We start from the raw sequence: 17141 nt of genomic DNA, 5'->3' as shown, positions 1-17141 counted from the left end.
TAGAGTAGTTGAGGATAAAGAGGAATGGAGATGTCTCATTCACAGAGTTGCCATGATTTGAGGCCTACTCAAGGGCTGTTAACAAACAACAAAGGGTCTTAACTACCGGTATAGTATTGTCTAATGCAGTGTTGCCAATTTCCGGGAAATCCCCGGAATCTGGGGAATTCAGTTACTTTCTTTCCTGGGATTTTGCCTGAATAATAATAATAATAATAATAATAATAATAATAATAATAAATATTGGGGAATTCCGGGGATTTGGGATTTTGGTAAAACATTCCGGGGATATATTTTCGAGCCTTAAGTTGTTGGCAACACTGGTCTAATGTCAGGTTTGACTTATTGTGATCCTATGAATAAGAAACCTCCAAAGGACCCCATTATTAATAGGTCTGCTCAAGTCTTGCTGACTCAGGACTGTGGCTGAGTATGATGTCTGATCTAGCAAGGCCAGTTGTGTTGGTTGCAACTCTCCTTGGTCTTTGGTAGTTTATTTTTTTTCTTGTTATGCTTTTGTTGAAGATTAGACTTTGGATATAGTGCATCTGTACATCTGTATTATTTTAATTGTTGGAAGCCGCTTTGATTGTTTCTTACAAATAAGCGGGATATAAATAAAAGTTTTATTATTTATTTATTCAAAGCCATGGTTCTGATACTGAATGAGCTATGAGTTATTCTCAGAATAAATACTGGGACAAGATCAGAACAACTGTTTAATTCCAGACAAATATACCCTAGTTCTGTGGTGGTGAACCTATGCCATGTGTGCCCTCTCCACGCAAACCCATTTCTCAGGGCACGCAGAGTGATGGGAGGGCAGGGGAAGAGTATGCGCCTGATTCTCTTCTTCTGCCTGCCCTCCTAGGCCTTCAGCTGTGTCCGGGGAAGTTCTGCCCCCGGATGGCAGAAGTCCCACCCCCAGAAGTCCCGTTCTCCCTCCTTCCCCCTGGCACCTGGTAACACCCAGTATGGGAATGTCTTTGAGTTTGGGTACTTGGTCTCTAAAAGGTTCATCATCACTGCCTTAGTTCCACAAGGAACTAGTGGGGAAGTAGACTGAAGTCTACGAAACTCATGCTGCCAACTTATTTCTTTTAGTTAGTTTCAGAGGTGCTACAAGATCTCTCTACATACTGATTCTATAGACTAACACAGCTGTGTCTTTGAATTCTAGTTCCACAGGCATGTCTTTGCCATTATTAAGTCTAGGTTGGTAAGTAGGAGTAAGAAATCCTTGCTGATTTATTGCAGAGCACTAAGAGATATACCAATGGATGCAGATCTAGCTTCTGTCCACTCCTAGTCTAGCAAGCTGTTGTAAACCAGTTTGGGTGTGTGTGTCATGTGCTGCATGGATTTTAGTGACGAGGACTAAGTTTATTTTTATTGTTGTTGTATGCCTTCAAGTAGTTTCTAATTTATGGTACTTCCAAGGCAGTTTTCATGGAGTTTTCTTGGCAGAATTTGTTCAGATGAGGTTTGCTTTTGCCTTCCTCTGAAGCTGAGAGAATGTGACTTTCCCAAGGTCACCCAGTGGGTTTCCTTGGCTGAGCAGGGATTTGACCCATGGTATCTAGATTCACAATCCAACATTCAAACCACTACAGCATGCTGACTCCCTGGACCTTTGATATTATTTTTTCCATGTATACAGAAGCCTCTTTGGTTGTCTGATGAATGTGTTTGCAATAAACAAGCTGTTGGCTTTACCAAATACCATCAGTTGCTCCACTGCTTCATGTCTTGATCCTAGGCCAAATTCTTCTATAATGTTTGGTTCTGTTCTGTTTCCTACTTTTGCATTCCAGTCACCTATGATTACCAACATGCCCTGTTTTGGTATGTGATCATTTCCTAGCTGGTAAATCAGGTGCAGCTGGCACCATACATTCTGAGCCAGAGAGTGCACTTGTCCAGTGACAAAGATGGATCCAGATGTTGTCCCAAGCTATGCACCTGCTTTTTTGGAAGAGTGGAAACCCATCCAAGACAGGTTGTTCATCCAATTTCCAGACCTGAGAGTCACCAAGGCACAGAAACTCTATCCTAGCAGAATTCAAGTTCATTTTATTGGGTATAATCCAATGCATCACAGCACTGATCCAGCACTTGCACAACCCTTGCTGGCTCCAATGACAAGGAAAAATAGAGTTGAATGTCATCTGTGTACTGATGACACCCAACTCCAAAATGCCTAGTGACCTCACCCAATGGCTTCGTAAGCCCTCCACATTTGCAATTTTGACTTTTGTGGATCTGAGTAAAAGATTTGATTGATATGTTCTACTTAGGTCCTCCAGTATGATTCTGTCAGAAGCTGACCATAGAGTCATGCTGGAAGGCCTACAGATTCCTAGAGAAAACATTTCTCTCGGCATTTTAAGTCATCCAGTGCACTTCTGCGGTCAGCCTCCAGTGGGTGTTGACCATAGAGTTGTTCTGGAGGACCTAGAGATTTCTAGAGAGGTATTATCTCAGGTGTAAAAAAAACTATTTGCAGTATCCCCACTTTCAAAGAGGTCCAGAGCCCCTAACTCCAGTAAATATGGGGGGAGCCACTGTAGATATTGAAAAACATGGGGAGTGAGATAGCCATAGCTTAATAGCCATAAGACTGAACAGTGCTACTTGCTGGAACAAGCCCTGTGTCAAGACAGTGCCTCCTTACCATGATCAGTGCTAGGAAAAGCTGCTAAGAGACCCAGGAAAATCAATAGGATAGCACACTTCATGTATTTCTCCCACAGTAATTTTAAAGGGCATTATAACAGATACTTTTTAAGTTGAAGGTTTATTTGATGTTCTCCTATCAATCCTAAAGCCTCCCAATGGAAAAGTAACAAAACAAATTATTCAATAAAGTCCTTTGTTAATACTGCAACAAGTAATGGTAACAAACTGCATGAGTGATGGTAATCAATTACAATACTTCCAAGCTGAGGAGAAGGGTTGTCACGCTGACGTAGTTGTGTTTCAAGTTTAGCTGTTGGCTTACCTTCCTCCATCAATGGTGGACTGATCTGGTTAGTTCAGATCAATTTGTAACTTTCGGTATCCTTTTCTTAGAGCTGCCTCATTTTTTACTTTCTATTTATTTATGTATTATTTTTTTCCATTTGTTTGTATTTAAGGGAGGGGCCATAGTCTCCCTCCATCTTTCCCTGACTCAATAAGGACAAAACAGCTGTTTTTAAAATTAAAAACCAAACCAAAACCAATAGAGGTGGGCAATTCTCTGTGTGTCAATGCACCTAGAATAGTGGCCTATATCAGAATAGGCTCCTAGTGAACACTGCAAGGCACATTTACTTGCAAGCATGGACAAGGCTGCACAGTAGCAGTCCATTTCCCTAAAACCTTGGCTGAGGAGTGCTGCCACAGCTACATTTCTAATTAGTATCTTTTATTACTGCCGGAGGCTCTTGAATCTCTTTAGGTCACTTGTTGATGAAAAGGTTGAAGTGCCCATGCTTTGCTTCACCTTTGCTAGGCATTGTTCACACCATTCAGTTCTGTTCTCCCTACTAAAGCGATGGGAGGGGTGTGAGGAGGGTCTCTTTCTCTCTCTTCCTTCTCTAGATCTCCCAGCTTTCAAACCTTTGGTAGCTTCTAGCTAATTGTGCCCAGTCCTCCCACTAGTCTTAACCGGATTCATCAATCCGCACAATGGAGATAATTAAGTCACACACCCCAGGAAGCAAAATTCAGAATCTAATCCTGTTCCCATGACAGTCAGTGGCTTTTAACAGAAGGAGCTGCAAGTCAAGAGGAATGGTCAGGATTTGTGGATGATGTTTTAAAATGGTGTCCACCCCTGTCAAGGAAAAAAACTGTAAAAGGGGCTCAATTCTGCTTAGAAGCTCTCTCCAGAAAGATTTTTTGTTGTTATGTGCTTTCAAGTTGACTAATAGCAATCCTATGAAAGGGATTTCTTGGAAAGGTTTTTCAGAGGCTTGCTGTCATCTTCCTTTGAGGCTGAGTGTAACTTACTGAAGGTCACCCAGTGGGTTCCATTGCTGGGTGAGGCTTTGAACCCGGGTCTCCCAGGGCCCTAGTCCAAAGTTCAAGCCATTATACCATGCTGGTTCCCCTATAAAAATTCAGTAGCTCAATAAACAGACTGCTATCAATAGCAATATTATGAAGGACTTAGGGAGCTGGGTATATTTAGCCCATAGAAGAGAAGGTTGAGGTGATAAAATAGCCCTGTTTAAATTATTAGAAGAGGTGTTATATTGAGAATGGGATAAGCTAGAGAATAGGACCTGACACAGTGGAGTCAAACTACAGGAAAAGAGATTCCACTTCAACATCATTCATGTGGTGAGCCCCAATCATAAAATTATTTTTGTCTCGGTTCTTATGTGTTTACCAATGGTCTTAGGCTAGGATTGCCATAACTGTCTACCTCCAAACCGGGACAAATGTAGGACAAAATTTAGCCCCAAATGTAGGACATATTTTGTAAATGGAGGACATGAACAACTAAACAAAAAAATTTAATAAATTCAAAAAGCATTAATATAAACACATGCTTCTTAGGCATGCTCAAAAGGAGGACATTTTGACATTCTTCCTGGATAGAAGTTTGGGATGTAGCTTTGTGTGGTGGACTAGGACTCTGGAGACCAGGGTTTGATTCCCTGCCTATGGGTGACCTCAAGCAAGTCACACTCTCTCAGCCTCCTCAGCGGAAGGCCATGGCAAACCTCCTCTGAACAAATCTTGCCAAGCAAACCCCAGGATAGGTTTGCTTAAACGTCTCCACAAGGAAAACAACTTGAAGGTAAACAATAACAAAGAATAACTGAGTACTGAACCTTTAAGTGCAGTGGAGGGTTCAGCATGGTGTAGTGGCCTTGGACAATGGGAGACCAGGGTTAAAATCCCAGCTCTGCCATGGAAACCCACTGAGTGACTTTGGGCAGCAAGTCTCACTCTCTCAGCCTCTCAGGGTAAGGTAAAGGCAACCCCCCCTGAAGAAAGTTGCCAAGGAAACTCTATAGGGTTGCCATAACTTGGAAAGGAGCTGAAGGCACACAACAACAACAACAGCAGCAGAGGAGGAAGAAGGGGGGAGGAGAAAAAAGAAGAAGGAGAAAGAAGAAAAGGAAAAATAAGATAAAAGTAAGAGGAGGTGGAGGAAGAGGGGAAGAAGAAGAGGAGGAGGAGGAGAAAGAACAAGAGGAAGAAGGGAAGAAAAAGATGAAAAGGGGGAGAAGAAAAAGTAGAAGAGGAGAAAAAAGAAGAGGAGGAGGAGGAGGAGGAAGAAGAAGATGAGGAAGAGGGGAAGAAAAGGAGGAGGAGGAGAAAGAAGAAGAGTAAAAGAAAAAGAAGACTAGGGGAAATAAGAAGGGCCCAGATAGCCCCAACCTTCCCCTAGCCCAGACCCCCCCCCCCCCGAAGCAGCAGAGAGGTCTAAAAGGCCTCTCGCCTCTGCCGTGCCAAAATGTGGCAAGCGGCGGTGGAGGCCCCAATTCCCCCCCAAAAAACCAGAGAGGTCTAAAAGGCCTCTCTCTCCCCCCCACTGCTGTTCCAAAAGCGCAGCAAGTGGCGGAGGAGGCCTCTGAACCCCCCGACCCGAAGCAGTGGAGAAGCCTAGAAGGCCTTTTGCCGCTGCACCAAAAGTGCGGCAAATGGCGGTGGAGGTGGCCCCAACCTTCCCTGACGCCCCACAGCCCTGCGCAGCCCAGGCCTACCTGGAGCTCCTCCTCCTCTGGGACTGGGACACTGCCCCTTGTGGGCAGTTGGAGATGCTGCAGCTCCTCTTGTGGCCAAGCCTAGAGGAGGAGGAGGAGCTGTGGGCTTGCGGTGAGTGGCGGAGGCGCATGAGTGGCCGCCGGGGGCCCAGGGCCCGGGACAAAAAGCCAAAACTGGGCCGGGACAATCCCAGGGGCCCCAAACCCGGGACTGTCGTGGCTAAAACCGGGATATGGCAAGCATATCTTAGGCGACCCCTGTGAAAGGGTCATTTGACTCCCAAAGGGGTTGCAACCCACAGGTTGAGAACCGCTGTTTTAGGGGAACACACTCCATTGCATGCCCCCCTAAATAATCAAATGTTGCCCCCAAAATGTCTCAAGGGAATGGGGCATTTGTGCCACATATCTGGGAGTGCCTGGGCCGTTTTTAGTGACTTCCTGTTTTAGAGGAAGGCCTCTCCCGGACCTAAAATGCCTCAAAAGACCCCAAAACATAGTGAAAATGCTTCTCAGACTCTAAAGGCCATTACATAGCCATAACAATGTGTGCGAGTGTGCGAGTGGGCATCACATGCAGCACATATGGTGGACTTGCTCACTCTTGCATAAATGCATCTTTAAAGGAAAAAGTAATTCATTATGCATTCCATGTTACCTGTGAAAAATATTACTCTTTGGTAATGTGCAACTTCTTGCTTGTTTTCAAACATCACTTAAAATGCCCCCTCATAGTACTCAGAAGTAACGAGTTAATGTTACTCACTGAACCAAAGGTATAATTATGTTAGTAGTCCTTGCATTATTTTTCAAAGTAGGTTGTTTTTTTCTTGTTACTCCACCTTTTCCACAGAACACAATAAATGTTATGTGGTAGGGACTGATGTTAATTTCACATTTTCCCCTATTTTATTTAAAAATAAAGAACTATAAGAATGAAAACAAGATGAACCAGATTATATTACACTACAGCTGTTTCCATGCTACAGAAATAGTCCATTTTGACACCACTTTAACTGCCATGGCTCAGTGCTATGGAATTCTGGGAACTGTAGTTTTGGGAGACATTTAGCCTGCTCTGTCAGAGAGCTCTGGTGTCACAGCAAACTACAGTTCCCAGGACTACAGGTCTTTAAAATAGTCTAGTGATTCCCAGCCTTTGATCAACTCCCAAAAGCCCCAGCCAGATTGGCCAAGAGTCAGGAATGCTAGGAGCTGAAGTCCAAAAAGTTTCGGGGATCAAAGTTTGGTAACCCAAACCATATGTAAGGCCTTTATAGGTCACTGAATTCTACTCATTTTATCTCTTCTTAAACTGTAGTAATTATTTTTATATTTCCATTTTTACATATAATTTAGCACATGCAAATTTTATGTGAACCATTATCCTCTTTTGTGGATCATTTATTTCTCCTTTCCTTCCTTCCTTCCTTTGTGCCAACCACTTGTGGACACCCTACCTGGGCTTTTAAAAAGCCATTCTGTTGGCTCATCTATGCAAAGTTTTGTGCATGTGCACACTCACATTTCAACACTCTTGCTTGATATCTGGTGATGGGAACACCAGCTTATAGCTACATTCATGGACCTGTAGACCTCTAATGACTGGATATTGTGATTTCTGAATCTCTCACTACTGGTATTTTTGCTTTCAATTTCTACTTTAATTTTGACAAAGAGCTCTACACAGCACTCCTTATGAACAGTGTTCATGTCACGTGGTGAAGTAGCCTCCTCCCTTCCCATGCTCATCACATTAGTTAATCTTGAAGGTTCAGCAGGACCCTTTTGCTACAAGAAACTACAGTCAGCCCTCCATATCCATGGATTTCTTATCCATGGATTCAACCATTCACGGATTGAAAATATATACATTTCAAAAAGCAAACCTTGATTTTGCCATTTTATTTAAGGGCAACCATTTCCCTACATCATTAGATTTAATGGGACTTGAGTATCCATGGAGAAGGGGTCCTCAAATCAAACCCTGGCAGATACCAAGGGTCCACTGTACAAAGGCCTCCCTTTAAGTATTTTCAAAAGTTGGATCTTTTCTTCAATAGTACATTTATTGTAGGTATGTGAAGATAGAAGAGAAATAACAGCTTATTTGCAGTGCTGGCTGCGCTTTGTGTTGTGTCTTTTTAGATTGTAAGCCTGAGGGCAGGGAACCATCCAATTAAAAAGATTGTATGTACAGCGCTGCGTAAATTTACAGCGTTTTATAAATAAAGGTTAATAATAATAATAATAATAATAATAATAATTCTTATTATGTAGCTTTTAATGGTACAGGGCATCTCTCCATAATAAAAGTGCAGTTAGCCTTCATATTTTAAAAAGGGCTAAGTCTAGATCTGATTCAAAATACAATATGCTGTTTTTGACTTAGTTTCTCACAGAACCAGCCTTTGTTGCTTAAAATATGTTGCATCCTGCATTCAGGACCACTGAGAGCTGGCATCAGCACACAACAAGATGTATGGTTAGCCCCTACCCCCAACTGGTCAATGAATTTTTACTGCTTTATTAAAACACATTTTGAAGTTCAATTTAACATAGAATCGTAGAGTTGGAAGAGACCACAAGGGCTATCCAGTCTAACCCCCCCACCATGCAGGAACATACAATCAAAGCACCCTAACAGATGGCCATCCAGCCTCTGTTTAAAAACCTCCAAAGAAGGTTTTTAATAGAGTGATAAAGGCCCAGGACAGATGGCCCTGAACCAGTGTGCTGCCAGTGATACTACGATTAGGAACTATGCACCAACTGCACAGTCCCTAACCCTTGCATAGGATGGTGGCAGCATCGTAGTGGCGTCCCATCCACACAGGCACTGCCTTCTTGACATAAGGGTATATACGCTGTATGTTGCGTACATCACCAGCGTGCCAACTCATGACGTGTGCTGGGCACCGTAAAAAGAACCTGTTTTTTCCAGGTTCTTTTTATTCCGGAGGGATGCCACATGGCTTGGCAGCTGTGATGTCTCTCCGGAGGGAAACAGGCCGCATCCAGTCTGACCATTTTTAGGGGTATGTACTGGGCCAAACATTGAAAATAGATCAAAAAAGAATTTATGAGAAAATAAATGAGTAGCAATAGGCAGATTTAGCAACAGGCACTATAGTTGTTCTGTGGTAGGTCCGGTGATTTATTATGCAATGAATTGCTCCTTCCTTCACCCACTGTCCAAGTGCCCCAGAGACCTGTTGCCTCTAGAGTCCAGATCCCAAGGATGGTGCCCCCCTGCCTCCTTGTGCATGCCAGAAGTTTGCCTGACAGGTCACAATACTTCCAAGATTTGACTTGACAATGCCTGGGTTAGTGACTGCATTCAGACTGAGGGAATCACAAGTGGAGCTGATTTCACTGCAGCATAGCCTAACCTAATAATGCAAAGCCCACACAGATGATGATTATGTGTGTATATTGAGAAGGGAAGAGAAATAAATACTTTGTATTGAACTTTTAAGGAGAGTAGGATAAAGATGTTATTTTTTTTTTTAAAGGGACTTACTTCCAGGTTGCAAACAAATACATGTAACAAAACCCTAAAGTGTACAGTAAGTACTATTGCTAAAGGAAAAATAGATTTGAACAGAAGCGGAGTTTTAGGGCAGAAAAATCATGGGTGTGTTCGTTAATGCTTCTTTGCCCCAAATTTGTTCTAATAATTGTTTTCTTCTACAGTTTTCCAAATATGGTTTGGGAATACTAGGAATTGGGTAGAATGGTTTGGGGACAATTTGGAGTGAAGTGATGGACAGGGAAAATATAGCGTTTATCACACTGAGGTTGTTGGAGCTAAGATCAGGGGTGAGTGCGGGTCGAACGATGTGAATTGACATTATAACGTGACTGTTTTATCACACCTGGTTGCCCATCCGTTGCCCTTCCGAATCGAGGGGGAATCGAATCCAAGGAAGTCACATGATTCGGATTCAGGCAAAGCGGAGTGAGTGCAAATTGTATTTCCACACCGGTGCATACCATGGGGGATTCAGCGATTCGAATTGGGACCCTTGCGTATGCTCAGTGAGGCTCTGGACGCATCCTGAACCTTTGTACTTCTGGGGTGAAGAAGGGAGCCTGGCTCCACTTTCACGGGAATGACAGCTTCCCCTTTCTTTCTCCCTTCTAGTTTCCCATCCCTGGCAGCCAAATTCAAAGGGTCCTCCGTGTCAGAGCCCCCATCCATTTCATCTACATCTACATCTATCCTCTTGTCATTCTCCTCATCTATTCCATCTACATCTCTCCTTCCCTTTGTAGCAGTTGCCTTCTCTTAGGTTGCATCCACACTGGGGAGATAATCAGGTTTGACTTCACTTTAACTGTACTGGCTCAGTGCTATGGAATTCTGGGAACTGCAGTGTCCTGAGACATTGAGCCTTCTCTGCCAGAGAGCTCTGGAAACTAATAACTTAAATTATTATTAATTTTAATATTATTTTTTAAAATTATTATTATTATTTTAAAATAATAAATTATTATTATCATTATTATTATTACTGTGGGAGTTGGAATTTGTTGTGTGGTCCTTGGCTCAAGGCTATGGAATTCTGGGAGTGCCATCTCTGCCTCCAGCCTCCTTTTTCTTTCTCTTCAGATCTGTCATCTGGATCTCCATCCCTAGCCTCACGTGAAGGATAGGGAATGTAAATGCTCTCTGCTTCATCCAAGTGTATCACCCACCGGCAAAATATTGTTGTTGTTATTATTATTATTATTATGCAGTGAAATTTATTAACAACAACAACAACAATAATAAATTTCTTTCACTGCAAAAATAACCAGTGTAGAAACTGCAGTTCTACTTGGAAGAAAATCCTGCCTCCACCTTGGCCCCACTTTGGAGGACGTCCTGCCCCCACCCCCACCCCCAAAGAGTCCTTTAGAAACTTTACTAACCCCATTCTCTCTCTCTTTGGCCCCTCTTTTCCCTTTCTCTCTCCCCCTCCAATCTCTCCCCTCCTCGCCTGCATGTCTCCTGTCCACGTTAAAACGTGAAGGCATTCATTCAGGGGGGAGCACCGGAAACAAATGGGGCAAAACTGCAGCACGGCATCATGGGAAATTTGCAACCCAGGGGCTTTGTGGTGCTGTTCCAGAGCACAGGCAAACTGGCATTCCACACCAGACCAATCAGCAGTGAATTCGAACCGAGCCTCAATGCGAATCCCGTCAATACACTTATTTAGCGAACTCGCCAAAATGAGGAGCCAGTAAGGATTCAGTTTGGAAGCCCTGCAGAAGCACAACACAAACAGCTATTGAAAGGAACCAGGTGTGAAAATACACAGCGTTAAACGTCAATTTGCATCGTCCGACCCGCACTCACCCCTGATCTTAGCTCCAATAACCTCAGTGTGATAAACACCTATGTTTTCTTTACCTCAAAGGAAGGCAAAGGTTTGTGATAGGTTTGACTTAGGGTTGCTATAAGTGACTTTTGAAGGCACACACAACAACAAAACATTGTTAGGCTGATAAGGTTTTGACCAAGAGCAATAATGCAGATGATAGAGCAATAGGTGTAGACTAAGAATAAATTTGCAGGTCCTTTTCTTCTCTTCCTAGCTTTTTATTTTTACAGACATGTTGTGTGTGTGTGGTAATATGTACCTTATTACCTTCTCGAGGAATTGTAGCAAGTTCTTGCTGTCTGATTTCATACATAGACTCCATGGCCTTACATGGAATAAGATGTGCTCAGGCCTCATAAATTCCAATAGAGTTTAAGGCTTGGGCCCAAGTTTATTTAGTAAGGCAATCCCAGTGAAATTTGGAGGGCTTGCTTCTCAATAAACATGCTGGGGAGCACTATCACTTTATACTGGATTGCAGCTATGTTGGGACAAGGTTTGTAAGGTATCCACTCCTTTTAAAAACAACCTTTTTGTGAATCAACATTGCATAGTGTTTATGAAAATCATTTTTAAAAAAATCCCTCGTATCTTTTAAGAACATTCCAGAGGTGTTGCTTCTGTAGGATCACCACTCTCTTGACCAGACCATACTTTACCTCTGCTAAAATGTCTCAGTGAAAGGAAAATCTGGGTTTAACAGTATAAACCTATGCATATCTATTCAGAAGGGAGGATTGGGAGACCTAGCCTGGTTAGTCTGGAATATCAGTTTGTATATTGATACTCAGAAGTCTTATTTTTGGTGAGGTTTGTTTTTACTTATGGAGACGCTGTGACTAAGAGGCTTCCAAGGTTGCAACTACACTGCAGAAAGAATATACAACTTTGACTGTCATGGCTCCATCCTATGGAATCCTGGGAGTTGTAGCTTGTGGTGCCACCAGAGCTCTCTGACAGATAAGGCTAAGGCTGCATCTGCACTGCAGAAATATTCCAGTTTGACACCACTTTAACTGCCATGGCTTAATGCTATGGAATTCTGCTCTCCTTCCTGGAAGTTCAACACAAAGTATTTAGCCTTGTGATTTAGCCTTCTCTATCAGAGAGCTCTGTTGTCACAGCAAACTACAGTTCCCAGAATTCCATAGCACTGAACCATAGCAGTTAAAGAGATATCAAACTAGATTATTTCTGCAGATGCAACTCTTATTAGTCGCATGTATGCAATACATGGTTAAAATCTTCCTTTACTCAAGAAAGCATGCTCCCAGGTAAGCATGGAGAGGACTGTTGCCTGATAGAATAACACAACATCTTTGTTTACAAGATGAGGAAATAAGGGAGCACCAAGTTTTCAAAAGTACCGCTTGCAATAAAAAAAGAAAGCGCCAATCCATTGGTTGTGGTGATTTTTTTTCTTCTCCTGCAGTGTGATCAGATGTCCTAACTACAAGGCATCTCAAAATGTAGGACCCTCAAGAAAAATGGAGGCCATGGCCAAATAAAAGCTCAATACACTCAAATAAGATAGAAATCCATGCTTCTTCGTTGTGCTTAAAATGGAGGACATTTGGGAATTCCTCCTGGACAGAAGGTTGAAATGGGGGACATGTCCTGAAGGGTCACCCTTTTCTGACCCCCTGCTTTATCACAGTCTTGGAACAACAATAAACCTAACCACTCCTTCTGCGGGTGCATTTGCACGCCTTCAAGTCGTTTCTGACCTATGGTGATCCTAGGTTGAACCTAGGCAAGATGGGTTCAGAGCTTTGCTGTTGCTTTCCCTTGAGGCTGAGAGAATGTGACTAGTGGGGGATATCTATATATCTTTATGTATTTATCTAGTCATATTCAGCCTCAAGGGAAGTAGAGGGCAAACCTCTGAACCAATCTTGCCTAGGCTTCATTTAGAGTCGCCATAAGTCAAAAAAAGTATGTATATATTTTCCCCTGAAGGAAAAAAAATAATGGAAGTTTTCTCCACCTCCCAACTGGTACTTTTCCTGACAAACCTAGGCAAGACTGGTTCAGAGGAGGTTTGTCCTTGCCTTCTCTTGAGGCTGAGAGAATGTGACTTGCCCCACTGGGGCCTCAAGGAAAGGCAATAGAGTTTATCACACGGGAGGAATTTCTCTTAATTTTGAATAAAAAGAAAGTGGGGCCAGAACGCATTCATGTGAATTCACTAGTTCAGCGAATTTATGTGAATTCGAATTGCATTTGAACTGACTTCCTATTGCCCGAAAATAGCTTGCCATTGTCCAAAATTGTGTGTGAGCACCTCTCACACAATAATGTGCAATCCCATCATTGTGTTCGGACTGACTTCCCATTGCCTGAAATTGCGTGTGGTAGTCTATCACGCAATAACGTTAAACCCCATGATTGCGTTCGGATTGCCATTGGATTATACTTCCAATTTCCCTTGTCTGATAACGCCCAAGAAACAAACCTCCTCTAGAGCTGGGAGAGAAACAAAGCAAAATTCCTCACTCTTTTCCTGAAAAAGCATCAGTTGAGAGACAGATAAAACTTTCAATGAACTTTTTTTCTTCTTCAGATAGAATGTGTATAGATACCACCTGAAGAAAGAAAAGTTCATTGGACATTTTCATTATATATAAAAAAAGTTTATTAACTTTTAATGATTTTTTTTTCTTCAGAGAATACACACACACACCTGAAGAGAGAAAAGTTTCATTGGAAGTTAATCTGTCTATCTATCTATTGTTCCTACCTGAAGAAAAGGAACTTTCATTGTAATATATATATATATATATATATATATATATATATAATTCCCCCCCCCCCCAAAAAAAAAAAGAAAATTAAAAACCAACTTTCATTGGAAGTATATCTATATATATTCGCCCCTGAAGGAAAAAAAACTCATTTGAAAGATATATATATATGTGTGTGTGTGTGTGTGTACACACATACACACACACACATATATTTCCCCCTGAAAGGGAAGAAAAACCTTTCATGGGAAGTGTGTGTGTGTGTTTGTATACAGTGTGCAGTTAAAATATTAACTACTGTGTTTTTGCTGCACACTAAATGTTGGGGCATTTTTTGTCCTCTGTATTCTGTGTCTTTTGTTTTAAATGTTGTATGCTTTTTGAGCAGCTCCTTTTGCCCTGGCCTTTGGCTAGGACCAGAAACGTTAACTTGACTCTCTCTCTCTCTCTCTCTCTCTCTAAATATATCAATACACAATTCCTCCCTGAAGCAAAAAAAGCTCTTCTTGACATGTTTCAAGGGAGGCCCAAGACAAACTTTCAATGGAAGTTTTCTCCGCCTCCAACGGACGCATTTTCAGGGGAAGCCTAGCGAGGAGTTTTGTTTGGCTCCCTCCTTCCTCCTGGGACCCCATTCCTTTCTTCCTTCCGAGGGACCGGAGGGGGGTGGCGGCGGCGGTGGCGGCGGCGGAGCCCTCTCCCTCTCCCTCTCCCCTCGGGGGGCCTGCCCTGAGTGTCCGGGGGGGGCTCTGACGTCGAGGCCCCCTTTCTTCCCAGGCTGCAGCCGCGCGAGCTGTCAGGGCGCCCGGGGCAGGAGCGGGCTGCCAGGCAGACAGAGCCAGAGAGCCCTCCTTCCTCTCCAGACAAAGCCGGAGGGAGACCCTGGCCTCGCCCCCGGGGCCCGGCCGGCGCCCAGAGAGGGCTTGCCACCATGAAACCCACCAGGAAAAGTAAGCCTCGCCTCCAGAAGTTAGGCTGGGAAGCCAGAGAGGCTTTGCCTCTCCTCCTTGGTCACAGTTTGCTTGGAAGTTGGGCAAAGTTGGGGGGGGGGAGCCCCTCAAAGGCGGTGGAGTTTAGGAGACCCAAGGGCCCTCCTTTTCCCGGACCCGTCCTCCATTCCCCCCAACTTTGCTGCCCAGGAGGGGAGTCCCCTCAGACCTCCTCCATTTTGCGCAGGAGTCTTTGACGCGGCCAGAAGAGCCTCGGGAGGAACTTTTTCTGGGTTTCCCCTCCCGCCTTTTGGGCTGCCTCTCCTCGGAAGTGAGGACCCCTGGGCACTCACCCCTGGGCCCCTTTTTACGAGGTGGGGGTCGAGGATGGAAAACCTCGTGGCGGGGAAGGAGTTGCCAGGGAGGCCGGAGAAGCCTCGACTTTGCCCAAAATCTAAGGAAAAAAGCAAATGTCAGTCTTTTTTTGGAGGAAAAGCAGGGAATGCCTCCCCAGCCCTAACTTTGCCCAAAGTCTCCGGGGGAGAGGAGGGGGGACGAAGGCCAGGCTTTTCCTTCCCCCCAAAAGACTTAAAGTTGGGGTCAGGAGACTTTGGGCAAAGTTGAGGCGCCTTTTTGCCTCCTTCAGGCAACTCTGGAGGAGCCAAGGAGGAGGAGGAGGAGGCTCTTTTGTCTGGTGTCTTTTGTTTGGACCAAACTGGAGCCCAACTTTGTTCTCTCTTATGCTTGTCCTCTTCCTCCTTCCTCAGGTGGAGCCTATATATATATATATATATATATATATTTGCGCCCCTCTCTCTTTTCTCTCTTGCTCCCAAAATGGCACCTTGTCCCACTTTCCCCTCTTGGGCAAAACAAAGCCCCCCTCCTTCCCTTCCCTTGGGCACTCTTCTTCTTTCCTGCCCCCCCCCCAACAACTCCGCCTCACTCTGTTTTGGATGTGGGTTTTCCAACAAACCCTGTTGTAAAATGACAGTTTTTGGGGAGGAAGAGGAGGATGTGTTTGGAGTAAAACCAGGGAAACGCGTGCGATGGAAGGGAGGGAGGGAGGGAGGGAGGGAGGGAGGGGAGAAAGCAGGGCAAGTAGTTCCTGTTTCTTTTGGAACAAAGAGAACTCTGTCTCGGCATCTGTCACTCAGAGCGAAACTTTGTGTGTGTGTGTGTGTGTGTGTAAGTGTGTCTCTGTTTCACTTTTGGATTTCCTGGGAAAACCCCCTTTTTGGTTCGCCTTGGGGCCCTCAGATCCCTCTGCCCTGATCCCCCCAAAGGTTTTGGAGGGGGAGAATTTGGGGGTGAAAAGGACCTTGTAACAGGCAGACAACATGGAGTCTGGGTTTGTTTTGTGCGGAGAGGAGGGGGAGTTGAACTCAGGTTAGCTTCGACTTTGCTTTGGAACCCCCCCCACCCCCCCAAGAAATATCTGGGTGTAGGGGTCCCTTTTCCTTCTTCCCCACCGAGGAGGAAAACTCTGGGTGCCTTTTAATCTGGAGAAAACAACCCAGAGACCGCTCTGTTGCTTTTCTGAGCAAGTAGCAAACTTCTTGACATGTGGCTGGCTTTCCTCCCTGGGACTCAGAACCAGGGAAGGGAAACATGTAATCTTAGGAAGCAAAAATGTAACCTTTAAAAACCCAGCCCACTTCTTGCTCTCCCTCTCCCGGTCTTTCTTTTCCGCCTCAGCCGCTTTCTTTTTCCAGGCCATGCTCTCTTTGTGGAGGAATGGCCTCCGCGTTTTGCCGCTTGTTGCTGGGGTTTTTTAAAACTCCCTCTCGCTCCTTTCTGAGGCTTTTTATTCCTTTTTTGGGGTGCTGGTGGGCCTTGTTTTGTTTCCTTTCATCTACCCCCCCCTTTTTTTGGGGCGCAAGGGGGGAATGGGCAGTTTGGAGAAAACATTCACCCCTATAAACACAAAACCCAGCAGCAACGTGTACTTCTTCTAACTCTTCCTTTGCATTGTTTCCTCTCTCTCTCTCTCTCTTTCTGGAGTTGTTGGTGTTTTTGTGTCCCTGGGGCTGGATTGTGGTGTTCCCATCCTGTGCAGCTGGCGGTTTGGGTAAGCGGAGGAAGCGGCAACAACAACAACAACAGTAGCAGCAACAAAAAGGGATAAAGCAAGCAAGCCCCTCCTCCATCCCTCATGAGTTACAGACTTGAAACAGAAGAGAAAGAAGAGAATCCCTCCCTCCCTCCCTCCCTCTTGGAGCCTTGTGTTGCCTTGCAAGAGTAGGAAGAGTAGGAAGGGGGATCCATTTGCTTTCCTTGAAAATTAGGCACAAAGTCTTGCCATTTTCTCTGGGAAGGAGACGAGTTGGCATTTCCATGGACTTGAATTTGCCTGGTGCGTATGTGTGGCTCTGTGTGTGTTTGTTGGGG

At 44.2% G+C, this 17141-nt stretch overlaps 1 protein-coding gene across 3 annotated transcripts in view; it reads left to right on the top strand.

Annotated features, from left to right (window-relative positions):
- The first annotated feature begins 5797 nt into the window (after positions 1-5797).
- TGIF2 (TGFB induced factor homeobox 2) overlaps positions 5798-17141 on the top strand; it is a 42130-nt gene continuing 30786 nt past the window's right edge. The window contains exon 1 of one of the 3 annotated variants that reach the window (XM_089514050.1): positions 5798-5817. Coding sequence is in view for 2 of the 3 variants with exons in the window: in XM_089514048.1 (XP_089370174.1) it covers positions 14753-14771 (19 nt within the window). In the remaining variant the exon portion in view is untranslated. Of the gene's footprint in view, positions 5818-14689; positions 14772-17033; positions 17107-17141 lie in introns of those variants that run through there. The other 2 variants (XM_089514048.1, XM_089514049.1) reach the window with 2 other exon arrangements.

Source organism: Sceloporus occidentalis, unplaced genomic scaffold, assembly GCF_023333645.1.
Source record: "Sceloporus occidentalis isolate IW3139 unplaced genomic scaffold, rSceOcc1.0.p SCAF_3, whole genome shotgun sequence".
Classification (NCBI taxonomy): Eukaryota; Metazoa; Chordata; class Lepidosauria; order Squamata; family Phrynosomatidae; genus Sceloporus; species Sceloporus occidentalis.
Note: the sequence above shows the minus strand (reverse complement) of the source record. Positions and strands in the feature narration are given on the sequence as shown.